General features: G+C 40.8%; 5 protein-coding genes across 7 annotated transcripts in view; 2 read left to right on the top strand and 3 right to left on the bottom strand.

Annotated features, from left to right (window-relative positions):
* The first annotated feature begins 2,396 nt into the window (after nt 1-2,396).
* On the top strand, nt 2,397-5,102 carry nkx2.5 (NK2 homeobox 5). Its single transcript, XM_041048784.1, has 2 exons — nt 2,397-2,910; nt 3,428-5,102. Exons 1-2 carry the CDS (start codon nt 2,532-2,534, stop codon nt 4,039-4,041), a joined length of 993 nt encoding a protein of 330 aa, XP_040904718.1. The 5' UTR covers nt 2,397-2,531; the 3' UTR covers nt 4,042-5,102.
* Nucleotides 5,103-6,024: 922 nt separating this feature from the next.
* bnip1a (BCL2 interacting protein 1a) lies at nt 6,025-9,155 on the bottom strand. The gene is made up of 6 exons (XM_041048787.1): nt 8,992-9,155; nt 8,139-8,231; nt 7,922-8,013; nt 7,661-7,765; nt 7,347-7,465; nt 6,025-7,158 (listed from the first exon to the last, which is right to left on the bottom strand). The coding sequence occupies exons 1-6, from the start codon at nt 9,070-9,072 to the stop codon at nt 6,962-6,964; spliced, it is 687 nt and encodes a 228-aa protein (XP_040904721.1). The 5' UTR covers nt 9,073-9,155; the 3' UTR covers nt 6,025-6,961.
* A 314-nt stretch (nt 9,156-9,469) lies between these two features.
* Nucleotides 9,470-11,898, bottom strand: atp6v0e1 (ATPase H+ transporting V0 subunit e1). 2 transcript variants are annotated; one of them, XM_041048980.1, is made up of 4 exons: nt 11,688-11,898; nt 11,101-11,148; nt 9,986-10,109; nt 9,470-9,826 (listed from the first exon to the last, which is right to left on the bottom strand). In XM_041048980.1, the coding sequence occupies exons 1-3, from the start codon at nt 11,789-11,791 to the stop codon at nt 10,016-10,018; spliced, it is 246 nt and encodes an 81-aa protein (XP_040904914.1). In that variant the 5' UTR covers nt 11,792-11,898; the 3' UTR covers nt 9,470-9,826; nt 9,986-10,015. The 2 variants fall into 2 exon arrangements, with proteins under 2 accessions (XP_040904914.1, XP_040904915.1); XM_041048981.1 differs by having other exon boundaries at nt 9,470-9,823.
* Nucleotides 11,899-12,981: 1,083 nt separating this feature from the next.
* Nucleotides 12,982-16,690, bottom strand: rpl26 (ribosomal protein L26). Of its 2 annotated transcripts, none has more exons than XM_041048639.1 (4): nt 16,647-16,690; nt 15,765-15,936; nt 15,536-15,676; nt 12,982-13,147 (listed from the first exon to the last, which is right to left on the bottom strand). In XM_041048639.1, the coding sequence occupies exons 2-4, from the start codon at nt 15,930-15,932 to the stop codon at nt 13,019-13,021; spliced, it is 438 nt and encodes a 145-aa protein (XP_040904573.1). In that variant the 5' UTR covers nt 15,933-15,936; nt 16,647-16,690; the 3' UTR covers nt 12,982-13,018. The 2 variants fall into 2 exon arrangements, with proteins under 2 accessions (XP_040904573.1, XP_040904574.1); XM_041048640.1 differs by having other exon boundaries at nt 16,642-16,671.
* Nucleotides 16,691-17,364: 674 nt separating this feature from the next.
* Nucleotides 17,365-24,864, top strand: part of ppp2r2ba (protein phosphatase 2, regulatory subunit B, beta a) — a 39,723-nt gene continuing 32,223 nt past the window's right edge. Inside the window, exon 1 of the mRNA XM_041048435.1 lies at nt 17,365-17,754. Coding sequence (XP_040904369.1) covers nt 17,676-17,754 — 79 coding nt within the window. The 5' untranslated portion in view covers nt 17,365-17,675. The remainder of the gene's footprint in view (nt 17,755-24,864) is intronic.

Here is a 24,864-nt window from a genome sequence, read left to right as displayed (position 1 = left end):
CTGGAGTACCTAAAACATTAATACACTTATTCTTCTATTATGCATCCATAGTTCAGCAACATGCCATTACTCAGAACCAGCACTTAATCATTTTGCAATTCCTTTTTTTTTTTATTTTATTTTTTTTACATATGCTAAGTTTTGAACACGATGAACAAGATTTTTCTACTTTATCCACCACTGCAACGCGCTGGCAATTTTTTGGGGTTATTTTTAAACGGGTTTTGAGTCAAAGTAGTTTGTGTGGAGAAAATGTAAAACGTCGGCTGAGTCATTCTTAACCGGATTATCGGATTACATCTTAATGAGCCCGTTCAATCCTAATTAGTCTGATTACCAAACAGTTAATGGATGTAAATCGACCAAAGGCCTCCAGGACACAGAATACCAGCCCATTTTAAAGTGGCGTCGTGCGCCACCAGGAACGTTTAGGCAAGACACAAAAAATTTAATTTTGGTCTCTCTCTCCTGCACACACACCCACCCACCCACACACACACACACCCACCCACCCACACACACACACACCCACACCCACACACACACACACACACACACACACACACACACAGCGAGAGAGAGAGAGAAAGAGAGAGAGGCTCCCCACTCCGACACGCAACCCTCAAAATACCCACACGTTCGTGCAGCGGAAGTTTTTAAGCAACCTTATCTGAAGCTTTATCTGAGTTGGAGATGTGCTGCAGAAAGACAGGTCAAAGGGGACCGCAGGGCTGCTGCAGGACGAAGCATTAGGGATATGAAACACATGCCAGACCTGTCATGTTCAATTTACAGTTGACAGAATCGTTTACTACGGAGCAGAAGTGAAGACGTATTTAATTTAGTAGATCATTTATAAGTTAACCCACAAGATAAATCGTTTGAATTTATTATTTCTTTTTTTCCCCTCAATTAAAGACGGAAAACAGCTATTTCACCCAAAAAAAACCCCAAAAACATTACACTCAAACTGCGCAAGGCCAGTGGAAATTAATCATGATGAAAACATTTTCCCATGTCTTGTGTTTCCCCCCCTGTACGTTTACTTTATTTCGCCAATTATTACAGCAAGAGCTGGGCCAGTGTTGACTCTCAGTGCGCCCGAGAAAGATTTTACTGCCATTCATCAGCTGGCGACGCGCACAAATAGTCTTTAAAACTATAAACACCCTCGCTGGGTCGGAGACAGGGGGACCCATTTACCCCGTGGCTGTGCTAAACGCTGAAGATAAAACAAACGATAATACTGTCTGTCTCCTGTGACCGTCTCCACAGGCATTAATAGCAGGTTTAGTGCCAACCGTGCGGGGGGAAACACATGCAGGCTATGCGTCATTACGCACAGTCAGTCGTCTCCATTTTACTGCTGCACGGTGAAATGATTTGCACATTGTTATTGTGATCTGTAAATTGTGTGCTGATTGTATGATTAATAGACATAATGTCATTGGACTATACGCTAAAGAGCGAACATCTGGAGGTGGTGTGTGGAGCGTCTTGCTCGTTGTCCTGCAACTGAACAAAAAATCATCGAAATGGTAAAATGAAAAAGCTTAAAGGCAACAAAATGGGGCTATTTTAATGGTTAAAGCTTGGGTGTCATATATGACACTTCTTCAGGATAACTGCAGCGTGGGTGGGAGGGTGTGTGTGTCTGTGAGGTGCAGGTTTGTTGTCATCTGTTATCACGTCCCGATAAGACAGACAGCGGCTCCACGATCTCTTAGGGGTAGACAGCAGTGTGTGTCGGTCCTGGTTTCAGATTCTGCGCTCAGGGACCAAACCTGTTGTCTGCTCCCTTCTTTTTGACGCTCGTCTGCTCAGTTTCCCGTCGGATGAGAGCCAGACCCCCCCTCCTCCAAAAAAAAAAAAAAAAAAAACCATGCAACGCACACAGAGTTGGATAAATTACTTCTCTTGGTACTTGACCATGTGTGTAAATATTCGTCCAAATACTTTTTTGTGCAGAATTAACTGGAAACGCGTTTGAATTGTGCCTAATGACGAACTACAAAGCTGAAAAAAAATCCACCTAACAGGGCATTTAAAATTTTGCAAATCATGGCTATTCTAAACCAAGGCATGTTTCTGCATTAGGACAGAGAAAATTACTGATTATTACAGTTTAATATCCTTTCGCTATATGAATCATAAGATGAGAGCTGGTTGGGTGCTGCTTGCAGTGAATGAACACATATAGGCCTATAAGTAACATCAGGCCTAACATGTAGCAGACATCACTTCACGTCATGAAATGGGAGTACCAGTGGCTCCATGCAGAGGGTCCCACTGGCTCCCTCTCTCCCTCCCTCCCTCCATGCGTCACCGGGAGGAGAGGGAGGCCAAGAAAAAAAAAAGTTTGGAGACAGAGTTGACATTCAAAATGCCCACTTCACTCAAGATCAGTCTGGTATACCAAACTAATACTTAAATCCAGTAAATATTACCAGGAAGGAGAGGGGGTTTGTTGACGTCTTTTTCGTTGCTTCCATATGACAGGTTAATAGGTTTTCTTTTTTGAGTTCTTGGCAATGTTTCCCAGTCCCAGCTCGTCCACTCCCTTCTCTGTAAAGGACATATTAAACTTGGAGCTGAGTCATGACGTTATGGTGTCTTCTTTGGACGTTTCTTCACGTATGGACTGCTGCACCGTGCCGACCTCCTCCTCCTCCTCCTCCTCGTCGTCCTCCTCCTCGTCCTCCTGCATGCTGGCCCGCCTGAAGCAGGAGCCTCTCCGGGATATGTCGTCCGCCGCCGCCGCCTCGCTGTTTGGAGAAGACCTCCACGAGTCCAGGGCAGTCAGAGGCAATGCGCTCAGCTTTGCTACCAGCTTTTATGGGAAATCCCTCTTAGGGATGGAAATAGTTAAGGATGGGAAATCAGACACGTTTGAGGGGAAACGCAGAAAAGGTGAGTTGATGAGAGGACATCTTTTTTTTTTTTTTTAATTTGTAGGCCTGTGATTAGGCCTACAAACTCATGCTCCTTGATTTGTGCAACAGGCAACGGACACTGCAAAAACAACTTCACTAAAGCAGCAAGTTCTTATAGGAAGCATTTTTTTCTTCCTCTGGATACAGAATTTTAATCTGTAAGCAAAAAGAAAAGTTGAGTCGAGGTGGAGCCTTTTCTTGTAGGCCTGCTCGACTATCACTAATAAGAAATCAATGTCAGTACTAAAAAAAAAAAAGTTGAACTGACATATTTGACATCGATTACATTAAGTTATTTAATTGCATGCCACATGTGTTACATGTGTGTAAATTACATGTCTTTCAGGAAACTGAACCACCAAACTTGGCAGAATTGGCAGTAGCCTAATAGAATAAAACATAACAGCTATGTAAAATAGTGCTATTATTATTAATGCACTATAATACAAAAGCAGATTTTTCTTCTTGATGTTCTCTCTGTCTGGTTTAATCAGAGGAGTTCAGTCCCCCTGTCGAGCCGTCGGACGACATGAAAACCGAGGATCCGGACCGACCCAAGCCCCGTAGACGCAGAAAGCCGCGGGTCCTCTTCTCCCAGGCGCAGGTGTACGAGCTGGAGCGCCGCTTCAAGCAGCAGAGGTACCTGTCCGCCCCTGAGAGAGACCACCTGGCCGGGGTGCTCAAACTCACCCCGACCCAGGTGAAGATCTGGTTCCAGAACAGGAGGTACAAGTGCAAACGGCAGAGGCAGGACCAGAGCCTGGAGATGGTGTCTCTGCCGCCGCCCAGGAGGGTGTCGGTGCCGGTGCTAGTGCGGGATGGGAAGCCTTGCCTGGCGGCAGACACGGCCACCTACAACCCCTCCTACAGTATGGGTCACATCAACCATTTCACTTACAACAACTATCCAGCTTTCAGTAACTACACCAACCCCGGCTGCAACACAAACTATGCGTGTAATTATCCTGCAGCCACAATGCAAACTATGCAAGGATCCTCCAACAACGGGAATTACATGAACTTTGGGGTAGGAGACCTGAATAATGTGCAGAGCACGTTCTCCTCCAGTAATGGGGTGTCCTCATTACACGGCATTAGGACATGGTGAAGGGACACAATGTCAAATACAAACTAAATGTTAACTACTCAGTTTAACGGGATTATTTTCTGACTGCATGCATTTTTAACCGTGTCCAGATATTGCGGATTTAAGTATCTTCTCTTATATTTAATAACTGACTTTTGGTAGGTTTTCGTTTTTGGTTTCAGCACCATTTTATTTTATTTTATTTTATTTTATTTTTTGTCTAAATGGCTACATTTTCATTTATTTTCTTGACATCAGCGCACAGACATTTAATAAGAGCGAAAAAGTTGCAACTAAATAAAAATTTAAAAAAGGTATTTAAAGGTTTTGTTAAGGTTTAAATTTGCCCCACCAATATGTATACATATATATTTTTTGCTTTATGTCTATACAAAATCAAACAGTATGTAGTGAACGATGTAAAATACAACATAACTGTCGCAATTTAGGCTATGGAAAATTATAAATTCAATATAGTCCATTACTATTAATATTATCATCATCATCATCATCATCATTATTATTATTATTATTATTATCATTTCTTCTGTCCTGCAAAACTTTCATTTCTTATTACCTACATTGAAACTGTTAATTCCTAAATCATTAAAAAAAAAAATACACTGAGAAAAACAGCAATATTAGAAAACCATTAAACCTGGAGTATATAAATAGAATGAACATTAATTATGACAATATATAATCAACGCCTCTGGGTCTCTTAATGGCTGAGTTGGCTATAGATCCATATAAAGGAGCCTAACATCTGTAAAACCTTCATATGGTTTGTGTCTGGTTAAAATGTTCAAGTGGCTGTTAGGAAGCTTCCTTCAATATGCTCAAATGGGGTTAAAAGGTTGTTAAAAGTTTACACTTTCTTTACAACCCGCTGTCAGCGACATGTACACTCTACATGTGTTTAAAAGTTACTGGGACAGAGACGGCTGTGAGCCATGACCTTGACTTGTATTCAGTGTTTAAAATCAGGTTCTAATAAAGAAATGCTGTTACTAATTCTACGGCATTTAAAAATTCTCACTTAAGTGAATTGAATTGTAGGTATGAGCATTTATTTTTGGACAGTACGGCTGATTATTAAAAGTTTGCTTTTTGAAACGTTGCTGAGTCATTGCTGTGTTTCTTTTGAGAAATTTGAGTAGATTAAGTTTAACTGGAGTCACACTCAGCAGTAAAATGCACTGATAATTTAAGCGATTGTTAAATACTAACTGAACAAAGCTGTGTCCAACAGTAAGATTTACTACATCAGTGTGGAGTCACTGAGGCTCCTGTTAGCAGTTTGGCGTTTCCACCATCAGCGTGATGCCGTGTACGCTCCCCTGACATCTCAACCCACTTGTCCAGATACGAACTCAAACACTTGATCGACACTATCACGGTGCTAAATGGAAGAATAGTCCAATTTGCTTGACAGAGAACCAGAGGCCTCATCTAAGTGTGCAGTTATTTGAACAGACTAGGAACTGGCTCTGCCCAACAGCCACCACTTTACACGAGTAAGAGATGCTTAGGCATCTCTCAGGACTCTCCACACATACTCTGTTGTCTTCTCTCTAATTTTAAACTACATAAACCCACATACGCACGTGACACACACGCAAAACATCCAGCCAGAAGACGTTGTATTTATTAATAATCAATACTGACAGCGTTTACATTTATTTAACAAAATGGCAGTGCCAGGCAATAGCAGAAAGGGTAGCAAGGTCATGTAGCTTCTCTGGCCACCCTCTCCTCTGAGGTGCTGAAAAGGCAATGTCAGATAACAGCACCACACAAAGCTAAAAATATCCCCCCCCCCACCTCAACCTCCACCCACACTGGAAAGGGAGAGGGGAAACGGGTCGGAATAATCTGCTTTTCCGGGTCTTATCTGAAGAAAGGCAGGGATGCATGCTGCTCTATCTCTGCCAGCGTGATGACTGCTACTGCTTTTCTGAGCTTTTCTGCTGCGCTGCAGACCAGAGACACGGGCACAGACGGAGGAGTGTGTGTCGACTCTTACACTGATTAAACGTTCTTTTTTTTTTTTTTTTAGTTTTTTGTTTTTAGTTTGCATGCCAACTGAATAAAACAAAGGCACAGTTCGAGATGCACATGTGAAGTACTGTTCTGGTTGCTGGGCTAGTGAAACACAAACAGCGCAGATGTGTGAGAGCAGACGTGCTGGAATCGTAAGAGAATTAAAGAGCATTTTAAAATTTAAATTCTCAAAAATAGCTCACTATAATGTAACAATAAATTATACCTTACAGTAATTATACAGTATAACATTATAAATAATTTTTCTTAAAGCGTTTAAATGACTTGCACTGTGACAGTATGGTATCAGATTAAAAAAAACTGAACTAGAATGAGTTAATCATAAGTTACAGAGGATTATATGAAATGAGGTCCTTTTCTGTTAAACAAAAATGCTCCCAAACCTCCCCGGCCTTTTTATGTAAAATTTTTACTACTTGTAAATACATTTTTAACTACATCGGACGCAAACCGGTTCACAAAATCCACTTCTTGGGGACCTTCTGAATCACTGGTAAAGATAAAAAAGAGAAACTGTACCCAATGCTTCACATGAATATGTTTTCTATGGGTGGTTCATCCTTCCTTATGTCTGACTTGATCAAAAGCAATGCACAGCATTACGGTACAAAGACTGAAATCTGTTCAGTCCAAAAAAAAAAAAAGGCACAGCATGGAGCTGTAGGTGCGGAGGTTTATCTTTTTCTTTGTGGACAATATTTCACTCTCAGCAGTGTCACAGTTCAGCCCAGGGAGCAGACCACATTCCAATGAGCAGACACTAATGTATAACGTGTGTGTAATATGACTCGCAGCATTCGGAATTGTTTAAATCATTTGCGCTGACTATGGAAAGTATTGTGTGTGGTTATATAGGAGTTCCTCAGAGTTACCTGGTCTACAGGAAGGGGAACAGTCTCTTCTTGAGGATGTAGAGAACTGTGGCGAGGAAGAGAGCCAACGCCAGGAAGATGAGCAGCTTATCGGTGAGCTCCCTGCGGTTGTACTTGGTGATGAGTTTCCTCCCGAGCTGGATGGTCCCCGTCATGGTCTTAAATTCCTCATTGGTCTCTTGGATTGTCCTCGAGGAGGTTGCTTTAAATAGAAGAGAAAGCTGTTTTCAGCACAAAGCCTTTTCTCCAAAGGAGGGTGTGGTTGAGCACAAACAGCATTAATATATTCATGTCAGATGATGTACATTAAATCAGGTTACCTTCAAATACAGTTAACCGGTTACGGTTTAAGTTCAATAAAAACGCTGTCTAGGCATTTTCCTCACTAACCTAGTGATGTCATGGTCTCCTCGCTCTGCTGAACCTGCTGGGCCATCATCCGGCTGATGCTCATAAGATTTTCTGTAATGTCGCTGGTTGTCTGGGCCAGGCCCTCTTTGGTCATTTTCCTGAGAAAGAGATACAAAGAATGAGATATTATTGTTCTATACTCTATGTCCTCAAGATAATTACAAGTGTCCCAGGAGTGACAAACAATCTGTTCTTCTAAATACAACACTGAAAAAATGTTAAGAATTTAGTATGTTGCTTACAGACACTGAAAAATAACACTGTCTAACTATTAGGGAACATTGTCAGCTCACCTCTGTCTCACAGAGCTATCTGCTCCATCAAGAAGTGCCTGCTTCTCCATATTGTCTATGGACAGTTTGCTGGCAAGGTTGGCTTTCCTCCAAACTGTCTGATTACTGCAAAATACACACACAGAAAAAAAATTACATTTCTCTTCCTGCCAGTTTGCCAACAATATTAACAGAAATGTGACAAAAATACACATCAGTTTCCATTTCACTGAGATTCACAGCTCAGGAAACAGAAGAATATTTCAAACTAAAAGACATTACCTTAGCATCTGTTTTCTGTGTCCCTCTACCTGACTGATCAAAGTTTGCTTGTCTGATTCTTTGTCTTGCTCCATCGCCATCTGCTCTAAATCCTGTCAAAAGAACAAAATAGTACATGAGCCATGAGTTTCTGAGGGGTGTGCTCATTTATCCTGTATGCTGTAGCATTATCATGCATGCCATGTTTGCCGAGGTATTACAAAATGGTGTTTCTTACCTGAATCCGCAATCTGAGATTGTGGAAACTCTTTTTCACGTCTGCGTTCAGTTCGGTCAGCTTGCTTTGAGGACCTGTGCACTCATTAATATCCTGGTGACATATTAAAACAACAATGAGATACACATGTCTTAGAGAGATCTAAATCTTCATTATAGATTAATATGGAGATTATATGTATGATTAATTGATTAGCTTTAAAGTTTTTGAAAATAAAAACACTTATATCTTGAACTTCAATTGTCTACTTTTGCAACACAATCGGTCAAACCCCCTATCATTCAATGACATAAAACAGAAACCTGAAAGCAGTAAATGTGTGGAACTTTTAACTACTTAAACTGCTGTTAATTCACTTTATGATCCATTAGCACCAAGCAGCATATTCTGCTTATTAAATAAAACTCTCAAATTGGACTATAACATCACAAATGTGTTTAAAAGCAAAGCGTACACAGAAAGAACTGTATAATCAGTGAGCTACAAGCACTTGGTAAACAGATGGTCTAAATTAAATCACATTTAAATACAGAAAGCTGGAAATCAGTTTCGGTATGGTCTCTCTCTAACAGAGTGAGCTAACGTTGCCTGTCTTTAAAGTCAATTTATTATATTGGTCGTGTATTTCCCACTTCATAAAATTACCTTAACTTGTCCATAAGCATATTTGACTGTTGGAAAAACGTTAAAGCTCTTTTTACTCCACCGGCGTCTGACTGTCGGTGCACCGGCTGACTGCAGCTGCTAACACTGGATGCTCTCTGACTAAAACACGCTTCTCCTCATTGACAAGGTCAAACACTCGCATGTTGTAAGGCGGCACTAAGTGGTCTTACCAAATAAACATTCGCACCTGGATGAGAGCTTTGATTTCCAAGTCATATTTGAGTATTTCTTGTTCGCATATTCGGACGTGGACATCTGAGGACGCCATGTTGCCAACGTAGTCGGTTCCAGCTACGGAAAGCAGGAAGCCTGTTTTGAACTGCGACTGTCAACGTACAACCAAACCCAATACATTTTATGGTATTAAAAAACTACAACAAAAAAAAAAAAAACAAAAAAAAAACAAAAAAAAAAAAACCGTATGTAAAATAACAGATTAATAGCCCTACCCTGCTCTGTCTGTAAAGAACTTTTAGCAGAATAACAGCCTTTCTATATTTGGTAATTAAAATTTATCATGAAAATAAAACGCACGTTCTTTACATATCAACAAAAATATTTTATCTACAATAAAATGATTTAATAATAAAATTAAATCATTATATCAACACCTTCGGTAAAGGACATAAGCTCATAAATTAGGCAAAATAAAATTTACCAAGAGCTCTGATTATTACTTTATTAATTAACAATAGATTACATCCATCAGTAATATAACAGACAAAGAGAGACCACATCAAACATGCCACACATCAACTATTTGAAGGCAAGCTCATTCATATTAACAATAGCACTAACACAGTATACATCATATATAAACCAAACAACATCAAGTGAAGGCTGCTTTAATTTAAAGTAAAATACGCTCAGTGAGATCTCTCAGAAGTCCTTTGGGAATCACTTTTTTTTGTACAAGGCACTCAATAATCACACAGGGATCTGAGTTTTTCAGAGGGAATGATCTCTGCGTGGAGTGAGTAGCAAACATCCATTGGTATGCAGCAGCGTCAGGTCCTTCCCTGCTGAGAAACATTACAATAAAGAGTTTTAAAGAAAACCAAGTCAAGTAATAAAATAAATCATCTATGGGCTACATATAAGTACAGCATCTATAAACGGCATAAAGGGTTCCACATTGAATGTAAATTCAGTGGCTTGGTCTGTAAGAGGGAGACATTTACCTGCATGGTCAGGGGTCCTGGAAATGTAAATTAAGGCCAGTGATACTGAAGGTACCAGATGGTGTCAGTGGACAGAGCAGGCCCAAAAAGTGGGTTCAGCTGGGCCAGAATTGCTATTAACCAGCTGGTGGACAGAAAGGCTAGTAAGATCACATGGGTCGATACAAAACATCTAAGCATCAAAACTGAACACATCTAAACGTATCCTTCTCCTGTGGGGAGTCATTTTTCTTGACTGATGTTTTATTCCTGACAAAACATTTACCTGTTAGGATTATTCCACACATCCTCAAACTAAGGGCCTTTGGGGAAACAACCTCACTTGGCTGCAACACTCTGCTTTGTCTCTGCTGCCCTCTTTTGTTCATTAGACATGTAACATGACACCATGTGCACATTTGCAACTAATTGTCAACATAAATATTTTAGCACAGAAAAGACATACTGTATATGCATAACAGTACTAACCCCACTGACAGTATTTGTTTTATTGTTACAGTAATACACACATGTGAAAATGGAGTGACTGGAAAAAAACACTGAAAATAGACCAAATGTCAGTGGCCACTTGTGGAAATGAGGGCCTATATTTATTCTATTACTTGAGCTGCAACTTAAGGTTATTTTCATTATCAATGAATCTACTAGCATATTTCTAGATTAACTGTTTGTTCAACACAATGACAGAAAATAGTGGAAAAATTTTATGGATCCCAGGCTGACACCTTCAGATGTCTTGTTTTGTCTGACACAACTGTCCAAAACCTTAACTATTCAGATTATTATCACATAGGACAAATAAAAGCAACAAATTCTCACATTTGAGAGGCTGGGACAAGGGAATGTTTGATATAATTGCTTGACAAATTACTTAAAGGATTAACAGATTATTAAGACAGATGCCAAATAACTAGCTGTCAATGGATTAATCAACTCAGCATTCAACAATTCATATTACAGCCGATTCTTATTGGCCCTGCATTATTACTATTATTTTTTTTAGGAAATATGTGTTTCAGATGCAGATATTATGATATGCTTTAAAAACACAACACTGCCACAACACAGTGTTGTGTAGTGTCATCCCGGTACATTTCCAGGAAGGCAGTACTTACAACAGGTAGCAGCAAATTGCAGTTAACACCAGCATGGTGACTATCACTCTGCGGGAACAGGACAACATTATTAAAAGTGGCATACTTTACATCTAAAGTCTGCATAAGTGGTTTTCAAATACATCCCAGGCCGTTCATTAGCTAACACAGCTTTGATCCCGTGATACGGTGAATAACAGGCAAATAAGGGAAGTTACATTAGGCACACTTTCCGGAGATGAGTACATTTACCCTTGAGTTGGGTATCTTAATATAATGACATGGAAAATATAGATTTATTGTAGAAAGAAGCCAGCAACCCCAACATGAAAAGGCAATAATGAGTACGGAGCTTCCTCCGGCTGAAAGAGGAGGAAGGGCTGTCAAATTAGCTTCGGTTAGCTAAACCAAACTTTTACTTTCTAACAAGTATCTTTAGCTCACAAGGTTAAAAAACTCAACATTGCTTGGATAACGTTGAGAAACGTATTTAAGCACAAACTCTACTTTATACATTTTAAACCCACTTGTATCAGATGAGAGTCACAGGACAAACTACAATAAAAAACTTGGCTAGCTTAAAGCTAAAGCGAAGCTAACAAACTTACCCTCTGTTTGGTCCTTTGGGGATAAAAAACGGCACTACTCCGCCAACAATGGCCCAAAACAGGGTCACCACAGACATGGCGATCACAAACCTTAATTCCGCCATGGTGGTGTTTTGTTTAAAAACGAGAAAACCTCAGAAATACAAACTTCTGACTTCTGGTAACTCCACCTCTGTCCAGCTGTACCCGACTGCAGAGAAAAGGCAGCACGCATCACATGATCATTAACCAGGGAGGAGGGAGATCCCTGTCCTAACACCGGTTTATGAAGCGCATGTCCGGACACAGGCTGAATTTAGTGAAAAAGTGCAACAAGGCCCAATCTGACTTTCTTTTTAATACATCAGCACCCTATTTCATATGTCCTATCAACAAAGTGGTTCTGTTGACTGGGGAAAATATATCAAGAAAATGATTTTCCGTATAAGTAACTGTCTAAGCAAGTGCTTTACTTTGACTGACAGGTTCTTTAGTAACTTGCATTGCTTAAAAACACTTGATTTTGTAAGGTTTCAGACTTACTGAACATGGGAATGTCCAGTTTGTGGGGAAAAAGTGACACCTACTGCTCATTTTGTAAAATTACACATTTGTTAGTAACATACAAACCACACCAGGCCCCTATTGTAACCAAAAACGTGGCAAAACTGATTTCATTCCACTTTCAATGCAACTTTATTCCCTTAAAACGCATGTAGCATTTAAGTCAAACATGTCCTCATATATTTTAGACTGAGTGATGCTCATTTTAGTGTCCAACCGTAAAAAGGACGAGCAATTCACACACCAGTAGCACTTCATTCTGATGTTTCCTTCTACGCCACTTTGTCATTTCTATGTAAATATCACAAGCAGACATCTTCTGCTTTTCTTGCCTGTTCAATCATCTTTCCAGTTTTTTTTTTTTTTTTTTTGAGATCTTTAGTTCTTTCAAGAATCAAAGAACATGTATTATCAATACCAGGCAGCACACACTTCAGCATGTACACTCTACCATGCAAAGCTCAGGGGATTATAAGATAAAAGCATCCAAAATTAGTTTTTCAAATCCAGCAGTGGATTCAAAAATCGATGCTCTGCAGGGTTGTGTATGTTTGTGAGCTCTTTACAGACCTTTCAGAGTGACTCAATTTTATGACAGGTGATGTATAGTTTAAAATGTCTGTTAGACTACCTCAGATAGGCTGTGCACATTTGAAATAGAATTTATTTTAACCTTCACGCATACGTGACACGACACAAAGATAAAATCATTCCACCTACACGGCAAAAACATGACAGAGACAAAGTGAGGTCCATTTATACAGTTTATTGATAGCAAAAGATCATTTTTACTCCTGCATCTTCTCAATGGTCTCCTCCTTGTATTTGCCCTTCTCCTTTCCATCAGCGCGAGATTTGGCCTTGCGCTCCAGGATCTTCTTACGGTCCTTGTCCAGCTTTAGCCTGGTGATGACCACCTGCAAACAGAAAAACACTGGGTTTTTTAACACGCCATGAAATATCTCAATGGCACTGATACCAATCATGAAAAGAAAGAATGTATGAAAATAACGTCTTATCTGAAAATTTACATGCTACTGTAGTACTTTACATTCCAGTTATCAGTTAACAGTTAAGCAGCTGTTTGTTGATAATCCCTCCTGTTAACAGTTTGAGAGGGGTTTTAAAAGCCTTGCAATTCTGACAGCAATTTAAGGTCATTTATTTGCTCATGTTATACATAAAATGCTATGTCACAGTATTACACAGTTTATGTTGTCAATGGAAAAATAACCCACTGCTACCAATCTCTCAAAGTCAAGTTTTCTTTTATTTTCTAAACTGAATATTAGTACAGCACAGTGGGAAAGCACAAGTGCAATTATTGACAGCCATTAAGTGTTCCATTTCCAGGGCCCCAGGTGTTGTGCATGCTGGTTTAAGAGCACAGCTTTTACTGGAACACAAAAATGGTGTAGAAAGCCTCATTATTGCTATTAGATGGACATGTGCCTTTTCTGCTAGGACGCGTCAGAATGGCCGACTGGCTGAGCCAAATGCTCTACTGACAGAATCAGCAGTGCAGTTTGCTTTGGCTAGTTCACATGTACCTGTGAGAGCACAGCAAACTGCTCCTGTGTAGAGTTTTTAATCAGTCACATCTGGGCGAATGTCACTTGACGGCTTACTCACAGCCCAACATTTAATACGAGAAAATGTTATGGTGGGATTAAAACAAAGCCACAGCAGCTTGATGGAAAAGAGGGACAAACGTCAGGGCTGGCAGCTTTGGCCTTTTCCACAGTTGACATTTTGACTTGCCACAGTAGGAAAAGCACAGGTGTTACTAATAACATCAACAACGGCCCTGTTCTATTCAAGCATCCTGGTAAGTAATGACAGTGTGTACAAAATCAGGACCATGAAAAAAATCAAAGTGAAATTTTAACTGGTAAAATGACATTACTCTGTCCATAATATGCTCAAATACCATCTTGTTAACCTGCTTGTGAGCTCAGACTTGGGAAGAACTGTCTCTATCCTTGCACCTGTATATTCCAACAGTCTAAGTACACACATCAACATTATTTTGCAATTTAAATTGTTAATTTCAGTAGAAAAAAAAAAAAAAACAGCAGTCTCACAGCAATGTAAGGCATATTTCACATCCATATTGGCTTAATAAATAAGATATGAAGTAAACTGTCATCCCAGAATTACTTACAAACTAAATGAATTTACTGGAGTTAGAGGAGTTAATGTTAGTGCAGAGTGACTTGCACCGGAGCCGGACTCTGATGATGTACCTGATGTGAATCCAGAACAATACTGGCTGATCATCAGTCATTTGCTGGTGGCTTTTTGTTTTTCTGACTTTTCACATGACTCTAATGCCTCTCAAACCAAAGCTCCTAATGTGAGCTCCAAATTCAGTAGTATCACACACACCACATTGCAACACACTAGCTAGGTGTGCTCCAATAAATGTTGACCAGGCTGCAAAGTTTGAAATTAGTGGCTATTGTTTCCGCATTGGTTTTGTTTTGATACAGAGTGAGAAATACAATTATTCTTTAAAAAACACATTTAAAGGCAAGACTGAAGTTAACTTAAACAACTTTATCAGTGTAACTTTCTACATAATCCAATCAATGTTTAAGGCCTGTCAAATGTGTATTTAATTTAGTTTAAGGCCTAAAATTCAGAATATTAGAGTTTAAACTTTTTAAAGAATATCAGAAGTGTATAATCTCTGTAACAATTACCACTTAAGCCTGCTTACAAGATATGGTGGTGAACAAGAGGGCTCAAGTTTAAATTATTTCATGGATCTAAGGCTTTAAGTGTAGAAATCTGGACAATAACTGATGGTGAAAGATGTTCCAGCTTACAGTTGGTTAACCAAGAGGAAACTGTGCTGCACATGTGTATGTAAATGCAGTGGACAAAATATTAGAAACACTTCAGTTCCAATGGCGTCCAATACCCCTCCACCGCTAACTAGAGCCTAACCACAAAGTTGAATCAATGCCACTGAAGTTTTGCTCCCCTACTTGCAAGGTAAGGCATCAAGAAAATCTTCTCAGTACTTCATGAGCAGAGTCAAAGAGGAACAGGTATAATTCTCCAAAAGGAAGCAGTATTTAACCCTGAATTGTGCATTTAACAGTTTGTGTAACATTCTGTGTTTTCACATCACCTCAATGACATGTTAAAAAAACAGCACACCAACATTTCTCTCTCATCAGTCTTGACAGGTGCACAGCTTGTTTACTTCCACTCTCTTCCCTATTGTGACTTGCACCTTTCAACACTTTTTAATTCACCTTTCAAATGACAATCGCTCACACACAGCTTTGTCTCACCTTGCTGGGGTGGATGCCGACATGGACCGTGGTTCCGTTGGCCTTTTCTCTCTGCACGCGCTCGATGTAGATGACGTACTTCTTCCTGTAGACCTGCACCACTTTGCCAATCTGCTGGCCTTTGTAGTGTCCACGGACCACCTGTTTGTAAACACCACAGGTCAAACACGTACAGCTTACACTTTTTATGCAATTCAAGACAAACTTACAGCAATCCAAAATGCAATACCTGGACTTCGTCATCTTTGCGGATGGGCATGGACCTCACATTGTATTTCTGCCGGAGCTCCTTGGACAGAGGGGAAGACATGATCTTCCTCCTGATGTGTGAGGGGGCATTGAAATGCCTTTTGCGGTTCTTGCGGCGGGAGGATGTTACAAATGGATTCAGCTTCATGGTGCTGTCAATAAACAAAGCACATAAGATATTAGCCAGCTGACAACTACATTCTTAGGTTAGAAAAGCTGCAGTTGTTTTACACACAATTCGCTCTTAACTGCTGAAAACGTGCGAGCACAGACAGATCCATAAGAAGATTGTGTTGTTCAGAAGCATTACTAGGAATTAAAAGTCAGAATCATAATGTTTATTTTTTTGCATCTCTGAATTTCTCCTGAATCACGAAAAGCAACTTTGTGCGAACAAATCTGCGACTGCTTAAAACACCCTCTACATTTTGAGCTGTAAGAGTCTAGCTAGCTCCAAAACTGAATGCTAAGCTAACATAATAACGCTAATGTTAGCATAATATAGCAAACCGACAATTTTCCTGTGCCGACCCTGACTCAATAACATTGTCGAGACCGCTATATGATAAAATAAAACCCAACTAACTGTGAAAAAGCCGAGTATTAATCACTAGCACCAGGTATCGAGCCTCTTCATAACCCGTAGCCGACATGCGGATACTACAGGAGTTAACCGGAGAACCAAACACTCAGAGATTTTATTTACTCATCTATCATCAACATGGGTTCAATATTGGCCATATTTTAATTGTGACAAGGTTTAAAATGTGTTTGGGCTTTGATACGGATTCACAGTGACATTAAACGGAGGATGGATGGTGATTACTTTAGTGAAAATATCTGCCAGGAATTCTTACCCTACCCTTTGCTCCTGTATGGCCGGCGGAAAAGAGACTCGCAAAGTACTTCCGCTGGCATTAGTTCACACTCAAGTCTCGCGAGATGTTCACAGAACGCGTATAAAAACATGATTAAATAAGGTTTGCGTTCATCTTGACTTTTATATTATCCTGCATTATTACGCAAATTAAAAATATAATTAAACGAGCCTACTTTTATAATCAATCTTTACTCCTTTTATTACTGATTTTATGATTTTATTTTTTTCTACAGTTTGCTGTCCCTCTGATGTATTGCCAAAAGATGGCGCCAAACCCAATTAATCAATAACTTAGTCAACCGCTGAAAGCAAGTTTTGTCTATGATTCATCAAGTTTTGGGCTATGTTTATTACACACGTGTAGTACTTTTCTTTCATCTTAGGACGAAGAAACATGAACATTATCTCAATGCCAAAGCAGAATAGGCCTTCATCTAAATATCACAACAAAGCACACAGGCCTATAGTTTTACCATAAAATATAAATTCTAGGTATTCTAAAAAAAAATCTATGTTAATCACCAATTGAGCAATTGCGTCAGGGATCCATCTTAGCTACATCATTAGGCCACTCTGCTCAGCTGTAATTGTTCCTTTTACTCCAATACGCTGACAAACAAGCAAAAGGAGGGGGGGTGTTTACACCGGCAGAGCACGCATGCATTGACCTCCCGTCTGAGCGGACAGAGGCGACCCCCTGTCCTGCTCTCACTCAAGCAACTGCATTCACAGAGTGAACCACCGACACTGTGAGCGGAGACGCGCTGACACCGTGCGCTGTTTGCTCCCCGGGCGGCGCGCAGTTTTCGCCGGAGCCTGCTGCCCGCCTGCCTGCGCTGTCTGCCTGCGAAAAGTGATGCTGTCATAGCCCCCTGCGCCGCGGACGGAGAGCCCCTTTCCCCTCCCGCACCCCCCCCTCGGTTCTTCTCTGGCAGGCTGTCGCGGTGGCAGTGCGGATGTGGAGCCCGCAACGCAACGCTTCTCACCCGTCGGCAAGCATCGGAGAAGAAGATGAAATGTTTTTCCCGTTATCTCCCGTACATCTTCCGCCCTGCGAGCACCATCCTGTCCTCCACTTGCCACACCGAAGGTAGGGTGGGACGCCGTGGAGGCTTGTCAAGGGGCTTTGAGTTGCTTACTTTGAGCGTGTGACATGAATGTTTGTGCTGCTCACTCTGTGTCTGACACATACAGTGTACATGTGTGCAGAAGTTAGATTGGCCAGTTGTAGGGCCACATAGCCTGCTGCAGATCTGTCACAGTGTATGAAGTTGGAGCCATTCTCAAATATAGATATGGGGCAGATGTAAAGATTACTGATTCAAACGACTTAAAAGCATTGATGTGTGTGTGTGTGTGTGTGTGTGTGTTATCGTGTGTCTGTCTGGTGTAGAGAGTAGCACTCCTTGTTTCACTCGTTTTGCTTTCCTTAAAGCTATAGCTGTCAACACACACAGGCCTACAGCATAACAAGAGAGACAATTTGTGGAGTTGCATGACAAGTATCTTCACTGCTCCTCACGCCTGGTTCTCTCATTCATTTCACCCATTCACACTTTGCTTAGTTATCTCTTAGACTACGTTCATGGCAGTCGGACTTTCTGGGACAAGATCAGGCTGCTCTTCAGGCAATTCAGAGGATGGAATTTCCTCACAATGCCAAAACCTTTCTCACCTTAACACACCCAGTCCAGGCAGAGATATTTTCCCTGGAGTTGCAGAAAGTTAAAATGGTGAATTGAGTGAACTGACCCTGGCCATGATAGCAGTAAATGAGTTCACAAGAGCTGCCCAATTCATCCTGCTGATTGTGCTGTCAGACGGGGCAGCCCAAGAGGGTCTGTGTGTTTGTATAACCAGCCATTTACTAGGTCATAATGTGGAGACTGAGCCTCTGCATTATTTAGCTTTGCATGGATGCCCTCCTTCCTGTGCACGCTCTGCCCTCAGCCCTCTGGCACAGGAAGGAAGATGATGTGGTACAATGTACAGAGCAGTATGTGGTGGTCAAAGGGGCCAGGGCCCTTCACAGCCTGTAGAGCTGACCTATTTACTGTGTATAATCAGTAAGGAGGAGAAACACATGAAAGGCATTATGTCATGTTCACTCACACACTCACTCACACACACTTGTATTCTTCTGCTCCATCACATCCATTACCTTGCTCTCTTCCAGGGCTTGGCTCCCTGTATTGTCCAACCAAACAACAGAAGAATGACTGAAGATGAGCACACTTAAAATACAAATGTACAAAAAATGAATATGAACAAAATAAACAAGAAGAAGAAGAGAATAAAAACTTTATAAAAATTAAGGATTTATATGTATCAATTCCACGCATCAGGATAGCTTTTGAATCTTTATTCGGCTTGAAAAATTAAAATGTACTCTTCAATATATGAAAAACAACATTGTACTAAGAAGAAATACTCTTACGTTGGAAAACAATGTCACTGAAAACAAAAGCATAAGACTCATTAAAGAAACTAGTCTATGTCTCAGAGTGTAATATCTTTGTCACGGTGATTTGGTGTAAACATCGTAACAAAACCCTATCCGCTGAAGAAGACTACAAGATGTTGTTGAGCTTACTAGCACTGCAAGTACTAGCTCTGCAAAGAGCTAGTAAGTGGGGCTTGTGTTTTGTCAAAGTACTGTTTCCAAGGTCAAACACGAACTTTCAAGCGCTCTCTTGTACACATTGACATCTCTTGTACATATTATTAATTTTAACAGCTGTTTATTCATTGTTTAATGATAATGTCTGATGTGACATTGAAACCGTGTGAGCAGTTGGATCTCTGCTTCTGTTTCTCAAACAATTAAATCACAAACAACTAAACGTGAGCTCCCAGATGTTAAGAGTTTACTTCAACAAACACAATGCTTCTCTCTCTTCCTTCAACGCTCGCTCACACTCTCTTAAGTCCCTCTCTGCCTCTCAGTCCCTCTGCTTGAGATAAGGGAGTGGTATAATAGAGGAAGTGATAGATCAGTAAACATGGAGTTGCAATGCCCAGCCAGGAGTAATGTGATACACGATCCTGAGCTTCTCTCTGTGTGGAGAAATATGAAACAGTTGTACGCAAAAAGCAGAGCGTGAGAGATGTGGAATCTCATGTGCTGGAGGCCCGAAGGGTGTGATGACACAGCGGATGACCTTGGAAATATGATGTGGAAAAAATGACACAGTCCGTCTCCTCTGCATGCTCTCTGCTCCGTGTACATATATTTTTAAAAAAAAAGCAAGATAGAGTAGAAGTGTGTGTGCACAAATCCACATACACACGTGTGTACGCACTGCATGGAATCTAATGCATCAGTGGTTGTTTATCCTTGTGTTTGAACCTCCTGTCGTGACCTTGTTACCACGTTTTGCCCTTCCATTAGACCTGCTGCACTTGAGGATGCTGGTCAGTGCACCACTCTAGTCCTCCTTGTTTCTCTCAAGCCCCCTCCTTCCCCCCTCTTCAACATCTCCCAGCGTTCATGTCCGCTCCAGCTGAGCAGAGTTCACCCCAGGGAAGATGAGTGTGCAGTTACCATGTTAGTGGAAAATATATTATATAAGCCCTGTACTGGACCATGGCGTGTGTGTGTGTGTGTTCTCTTTGTTTATCTGGGCCATTGTAGAGAGCAGTGTGCCAGCATCACTTGGATTCACCTGGGTCCAGTCTCTGAGGGATGCACAGCCAGCTTTTGAATGCCTGTGTCTTTTAAATGTGTGTGTGTGAGTGTGTATTTGGGCTCCTGTGTACGTTTGCTTGTGTCTCTGTGTGGCTTTTATATAATTTCTCTGTTCGTTTGTCCCCTGGGGTTTTCTTTTCTCCCATTTCACATCAGTCTGTCAGTTCTGGTGTGATGGATTAAGTCTTAAAGGTTTCGGATGGGGGTGTGTTTGTATGTGTGTCTCCCTTCTGCTGTCTGGTGTTTGAGTCAGGGAAAAATGCGCGTCCCCGGCTGACACCTTGCCACATCTCACGCTGCCATCAATCAACAGAGCCAGTCCTGCCTCGGCTTCCTCATCTTCCTCCTGCTTGTTGCTGTAGTGTCTGAGGGAAACTCTGTGATACATTATTTGAGTGGGACAGAAAAAAAAAAAAGCAGAATCTGTGACGAGAAAATCTTTGTGATTAATGACTATAGTTGATATTTGTCATGTCTTCTGGTGTATGTGTGTATTTGTATATGTGTATGTGGATTTTGCATAAAGTGTTTTATTTATAGGCAGCGAGCTTCTCATGACAGTGCCTGTGGGGGACTTCTGTTGGCACTTTGACAAAGCGTGACAGTGAGTCGGAGTTTTGTGGGTGAAGAACACAACCTATGCTGGTGTGTACGTGTACCGTTATCATACATCCCGCGGTGTTGTTGTTATCCTGACAGACACCCACTTCACAGCTCAGAACACACTCCTCGTAGTTGTCCTGTCCTTGCATGCCGCTGGGGACAAACACCCTACTTACACACACTCACATAAGGCATCCGCACACTCGTACACGTGACTGTTCAGTCTAGTTTGGTCAGCTTTTCTGTGCAGAGGGCGGAAAGAAGGGGCAACAAAGGGGGTGCTAGAAAGGATGCCGCAGAGAAAGGGTGAGATGACAAGAAGCTCTGAAACACCACTTTGTGTGTCTTGAAGTATTTAAGGTTGTCACTGTGACCGAGGATAACATGTTGAGAAAGAAGCAGTCCTCAAAGGGTTAGTCTACTCAGCAATTTGGTATTGCAATCCTATGAAGTGGATTAAAAAAAAGATGATTATCCTGACTTTTAGTCTCTAGTATTAGGTCAAGCTTCAAAAACACTGGATCCTTTATTTTCCCACACAGCACAACGCTCAGTAGCATCTTTTGTTAGACTGGTAAATACCCTTGTCCTTTTGCTTGTTGTCTCTATGCCCAAAACTGTTTTCACAGGCTGGATAGTACTACCCATGGCAAATAAACTCTACTTGATGTGTAAAATCAGTGGAATACACAAGCACAAGCTCCTCTGACAACAAACATCTGCTCTGCAGAAGTGTCCAAGAGCCAGACACTTTCTTGCATACTTGCATCAGGTGTTCTTGTACAACAGACCTTGTGACAGAGTTGTAAGAAAAGACTATTCTTCTTAATGGAAAAGATTAGAAGTGCAAGATAAGAGATTTGTGTCTGTTTTTAGAAAGGATCGATCGAAAGCAGTATTATTGTGTTATTTATTTGCAAGTGACTTTTCTTCTCTTCTTTCTAAAATCTATTTCTGTTTGCAGGGGAGAAACGATGATAGACTTTCAAGGAGTTTAGGAAAGTATGTTGGTTGTTCTGCATCACTGTAGGTGTCAAATGAATTCAACCATATTTTTCCTTGTAATGTAAAAAAAACTTTAAAGCTGCTGACTATGTGTAATATGAAAGGTGTCACTTGTAGTGACAAACCTACAAAAAATAATCACTCAGCTTTGCAGCTACGCTGATATCTGTGGAGCAACTGAACGTCTTTCAGCTCATTGTTTTGGTTTTCTGGCCCACAGCTTTGCTGTTTTGGTTCACTCTCACCGCTCTGATGCTTGTTGTTTCCAGCCACTGCAGACAGCTGTCAGACAACCTCAGATAAACCACTGTATGCTACCTGCCCAGCCCTCAATGACAAAAAGACACAATTAGTCACTAGCTGGTGAACCTAGTGGAGCAACTGTATTCTAACAATTTTCCCACATTAACTTTATAAAACAATGATATGTCAGTCGCCCTGCAAGTGTTTTAACGAAGTGCTCCACAGATCCATTCCACTGGATTTGTATTTTCAGTACGTGGTGTGTGATACAGCGTGTTCTCTCCTGAGGCTTACAGAGGGAGCAAGTGGAGACATGGAAGTGTAATGGGAACTGGCCTGTTCAGAGTGGAGGTAAGGGTATAGAAATGCAAGTAAAATGCCATGTTTAGTTTTATTGATGGGTAAATAACATGTAAGGTTGGAAATGCATTTCTTTAAACTAACGTTTAAAGAAATGCATTTCACACCTTCATTCATTTGCATCACTATGTGAGAATGACACAAGTTTGACGGACAAGAAAAGGAGACAGAATGTTCATAGTGATGAAATCTGCACCCATGAGCTATAAAATAAACCATTCTCATACAGAAATGAAGGGAAACAAATGGGTTCCTGTAAGGAAGGAAGTCAAGATAACATCTAATGGTATGCGTTGTAAAATGGTGGAAGCGATGTGTTGAGGGCTAAAACGTGTCCTTTGAATCCCATCAGGTGGGTCTCAGGAACCTATGGGAACTAAAATGAAACGTGACGTTCGCTTCATCAGTGAGACGAAAAACACCATAACGTATCAGTCTCTTTCTCACACAGCACTCATCCGCAGTCTCACTTTACCACAAACACTTCCTGCTAGGTCTCCACAGTGAGTCTACATCAAAATAAAGAAAGAAGAGAGCAATTACTGTATCACTGAGACTCCCTTCACTCTCACAGCCTCACAGGAGGTAGTATATCATTACAGCAAACACAGTGACACAACTCTCCTTCTCCTTTTTATTTACCACAGATTCACAATATGTAGAACCAGTGTAAATGTTCATCACCTCTGGCCTGTAACTTAACAGTGAGCCTCTGTGTTTTGAACTCCCTGTGTTATACAGCATCGACTAAACCCCTGTTGGGAGCTATACAGTCAGACAAAGAGGCTCCTTATCGAGCTGGACTGCTGGGCCTTTGCTCTGGCTGGCAAACTGCAGCACAGAAACACAGCTACTATTGGGACTGAGGGTATATATATAGAACATCAGGATGGGCTTCCTCTTTCTCTCAGGCTCCCACACCACCCATCTGTCTCTGCGGATTTATAAAAGGTCCTGATGGGTTGAGTGAGACAGGTTACTGAAAACAAATTCACAGCGCTGCAATAAAAATTACTTCATTAGGCCCTCACATATGGCAAAGTCCCTATATTTTGTATTTTGTATTTTTTTTTTTGCTTTTAAAAATAATGTTAAATCAGTGTTTGGGGGGCAAGTGTAGTAATGAAATGAACAATAACTGAGACACATTGTTTCAGTTGTGATACAGTATATTCTTAGATGTGGTGGATCAGCTTATTTGTTAAGAGACAGTGTTGTTTGAATGCTCTCCTGGTGCAATTAAACATAGTTTCTGTTTTGATCTCTATCTATTTTTTTGCATCACAATACAATTAAAATTTGACTAACTCAGGCTAAGGTTTAACAAGTGTTCAGCATACCCAGGTGATGGATAAAAAGCTTTTCTTGTTTGCATCACAGCGTTTTTAAGTCGTGTGAAGTTAGACTGGAATAATAGACCAGCTTGGATGAAACTTTAATGAGGTCGCGCAGCTGTGGAGAAGAGGATATAAAGTTGATAAGAGGAACAAATAGCACAATAATAAAAACAAAGCGCTACAGCAGCTGTACACATTTTGAATAATGCATCAGAAAGAAAAAACAAATCATGAATAGATTTTTTGGCCTTAGGCAGATATGCTGAAAGTGTGTGTATTGCAACTGTATTTAAATTATCATGTGTGCTGGAAGAACATATATACAAAAGTGCCCAGTGTAACATAGTTGTTTGGGGAAGTTAAGGAGGATGTGTAAAGACTGTGTAATGGATATAATCAATATTTTTACATTAACAATGGATCAAATGACTGTGCATGTAAAAGGGGCTGCTTGTAGTGATGAACCCTCGGAGAACAATCACCGGGCTCAGCTCTGCGGAGCTTAAATTTTCTTTCATCTCATTGTGAAGAATTTTCCGGCTCGCAACTTTCTGTTTGAGTTACATCTCGTTCATCAATTGTTTTCAGGCACAGCAGGCAGCTGCTTTGACTGAAAAACCTTAACAAAACGAAGCCACCTGCCCAGCAACAAATGACAAACAAAGTTAGAGACTACACAGTGAATGTGGTGAGGCACGTAGCACTTTAAGAGCCATACATTGCTGTTAGGAGGGGAAAAAAAGAGCAAAAACTAGAGGGATTATTGGACGAGATCTGCCGGGTAGCCAGACACACAACTCCAAATGAATGTTAGTGTTACGCTGTGTCTGCTAGATGTGTAAATAAGCCACAGGTCGCAGGAGTCCCATGACACTTTTTGGGTGTGAAAATGAATGAGTAACACTTCGTAAGTGAGAACTATGGTTATACTGGGCAGGTCTCAGATGTAAGATGTGTAAATGTT

The sequence above is a fragment of the Toxotes jaculatrix genome, chromosome 10 (assembly GCF_017976425.1).
Source record: "Toxotes jaculatrix isolate fToxJac2 chromosome 10, fToxJac2.pri, whole genome shotgun sequence".
Classification (NCBI taxonomy): domain Eukaryota; kingdom Metazoa; phylum Chordata; class Actinopteri; family Toxotidae; genus Toxotes; species Toxotes jaculatrix.
Note: the sequence above shows the minus strand (reverse complement) of the source record. Positions and strands in the feature narration are given on the sequence as shown.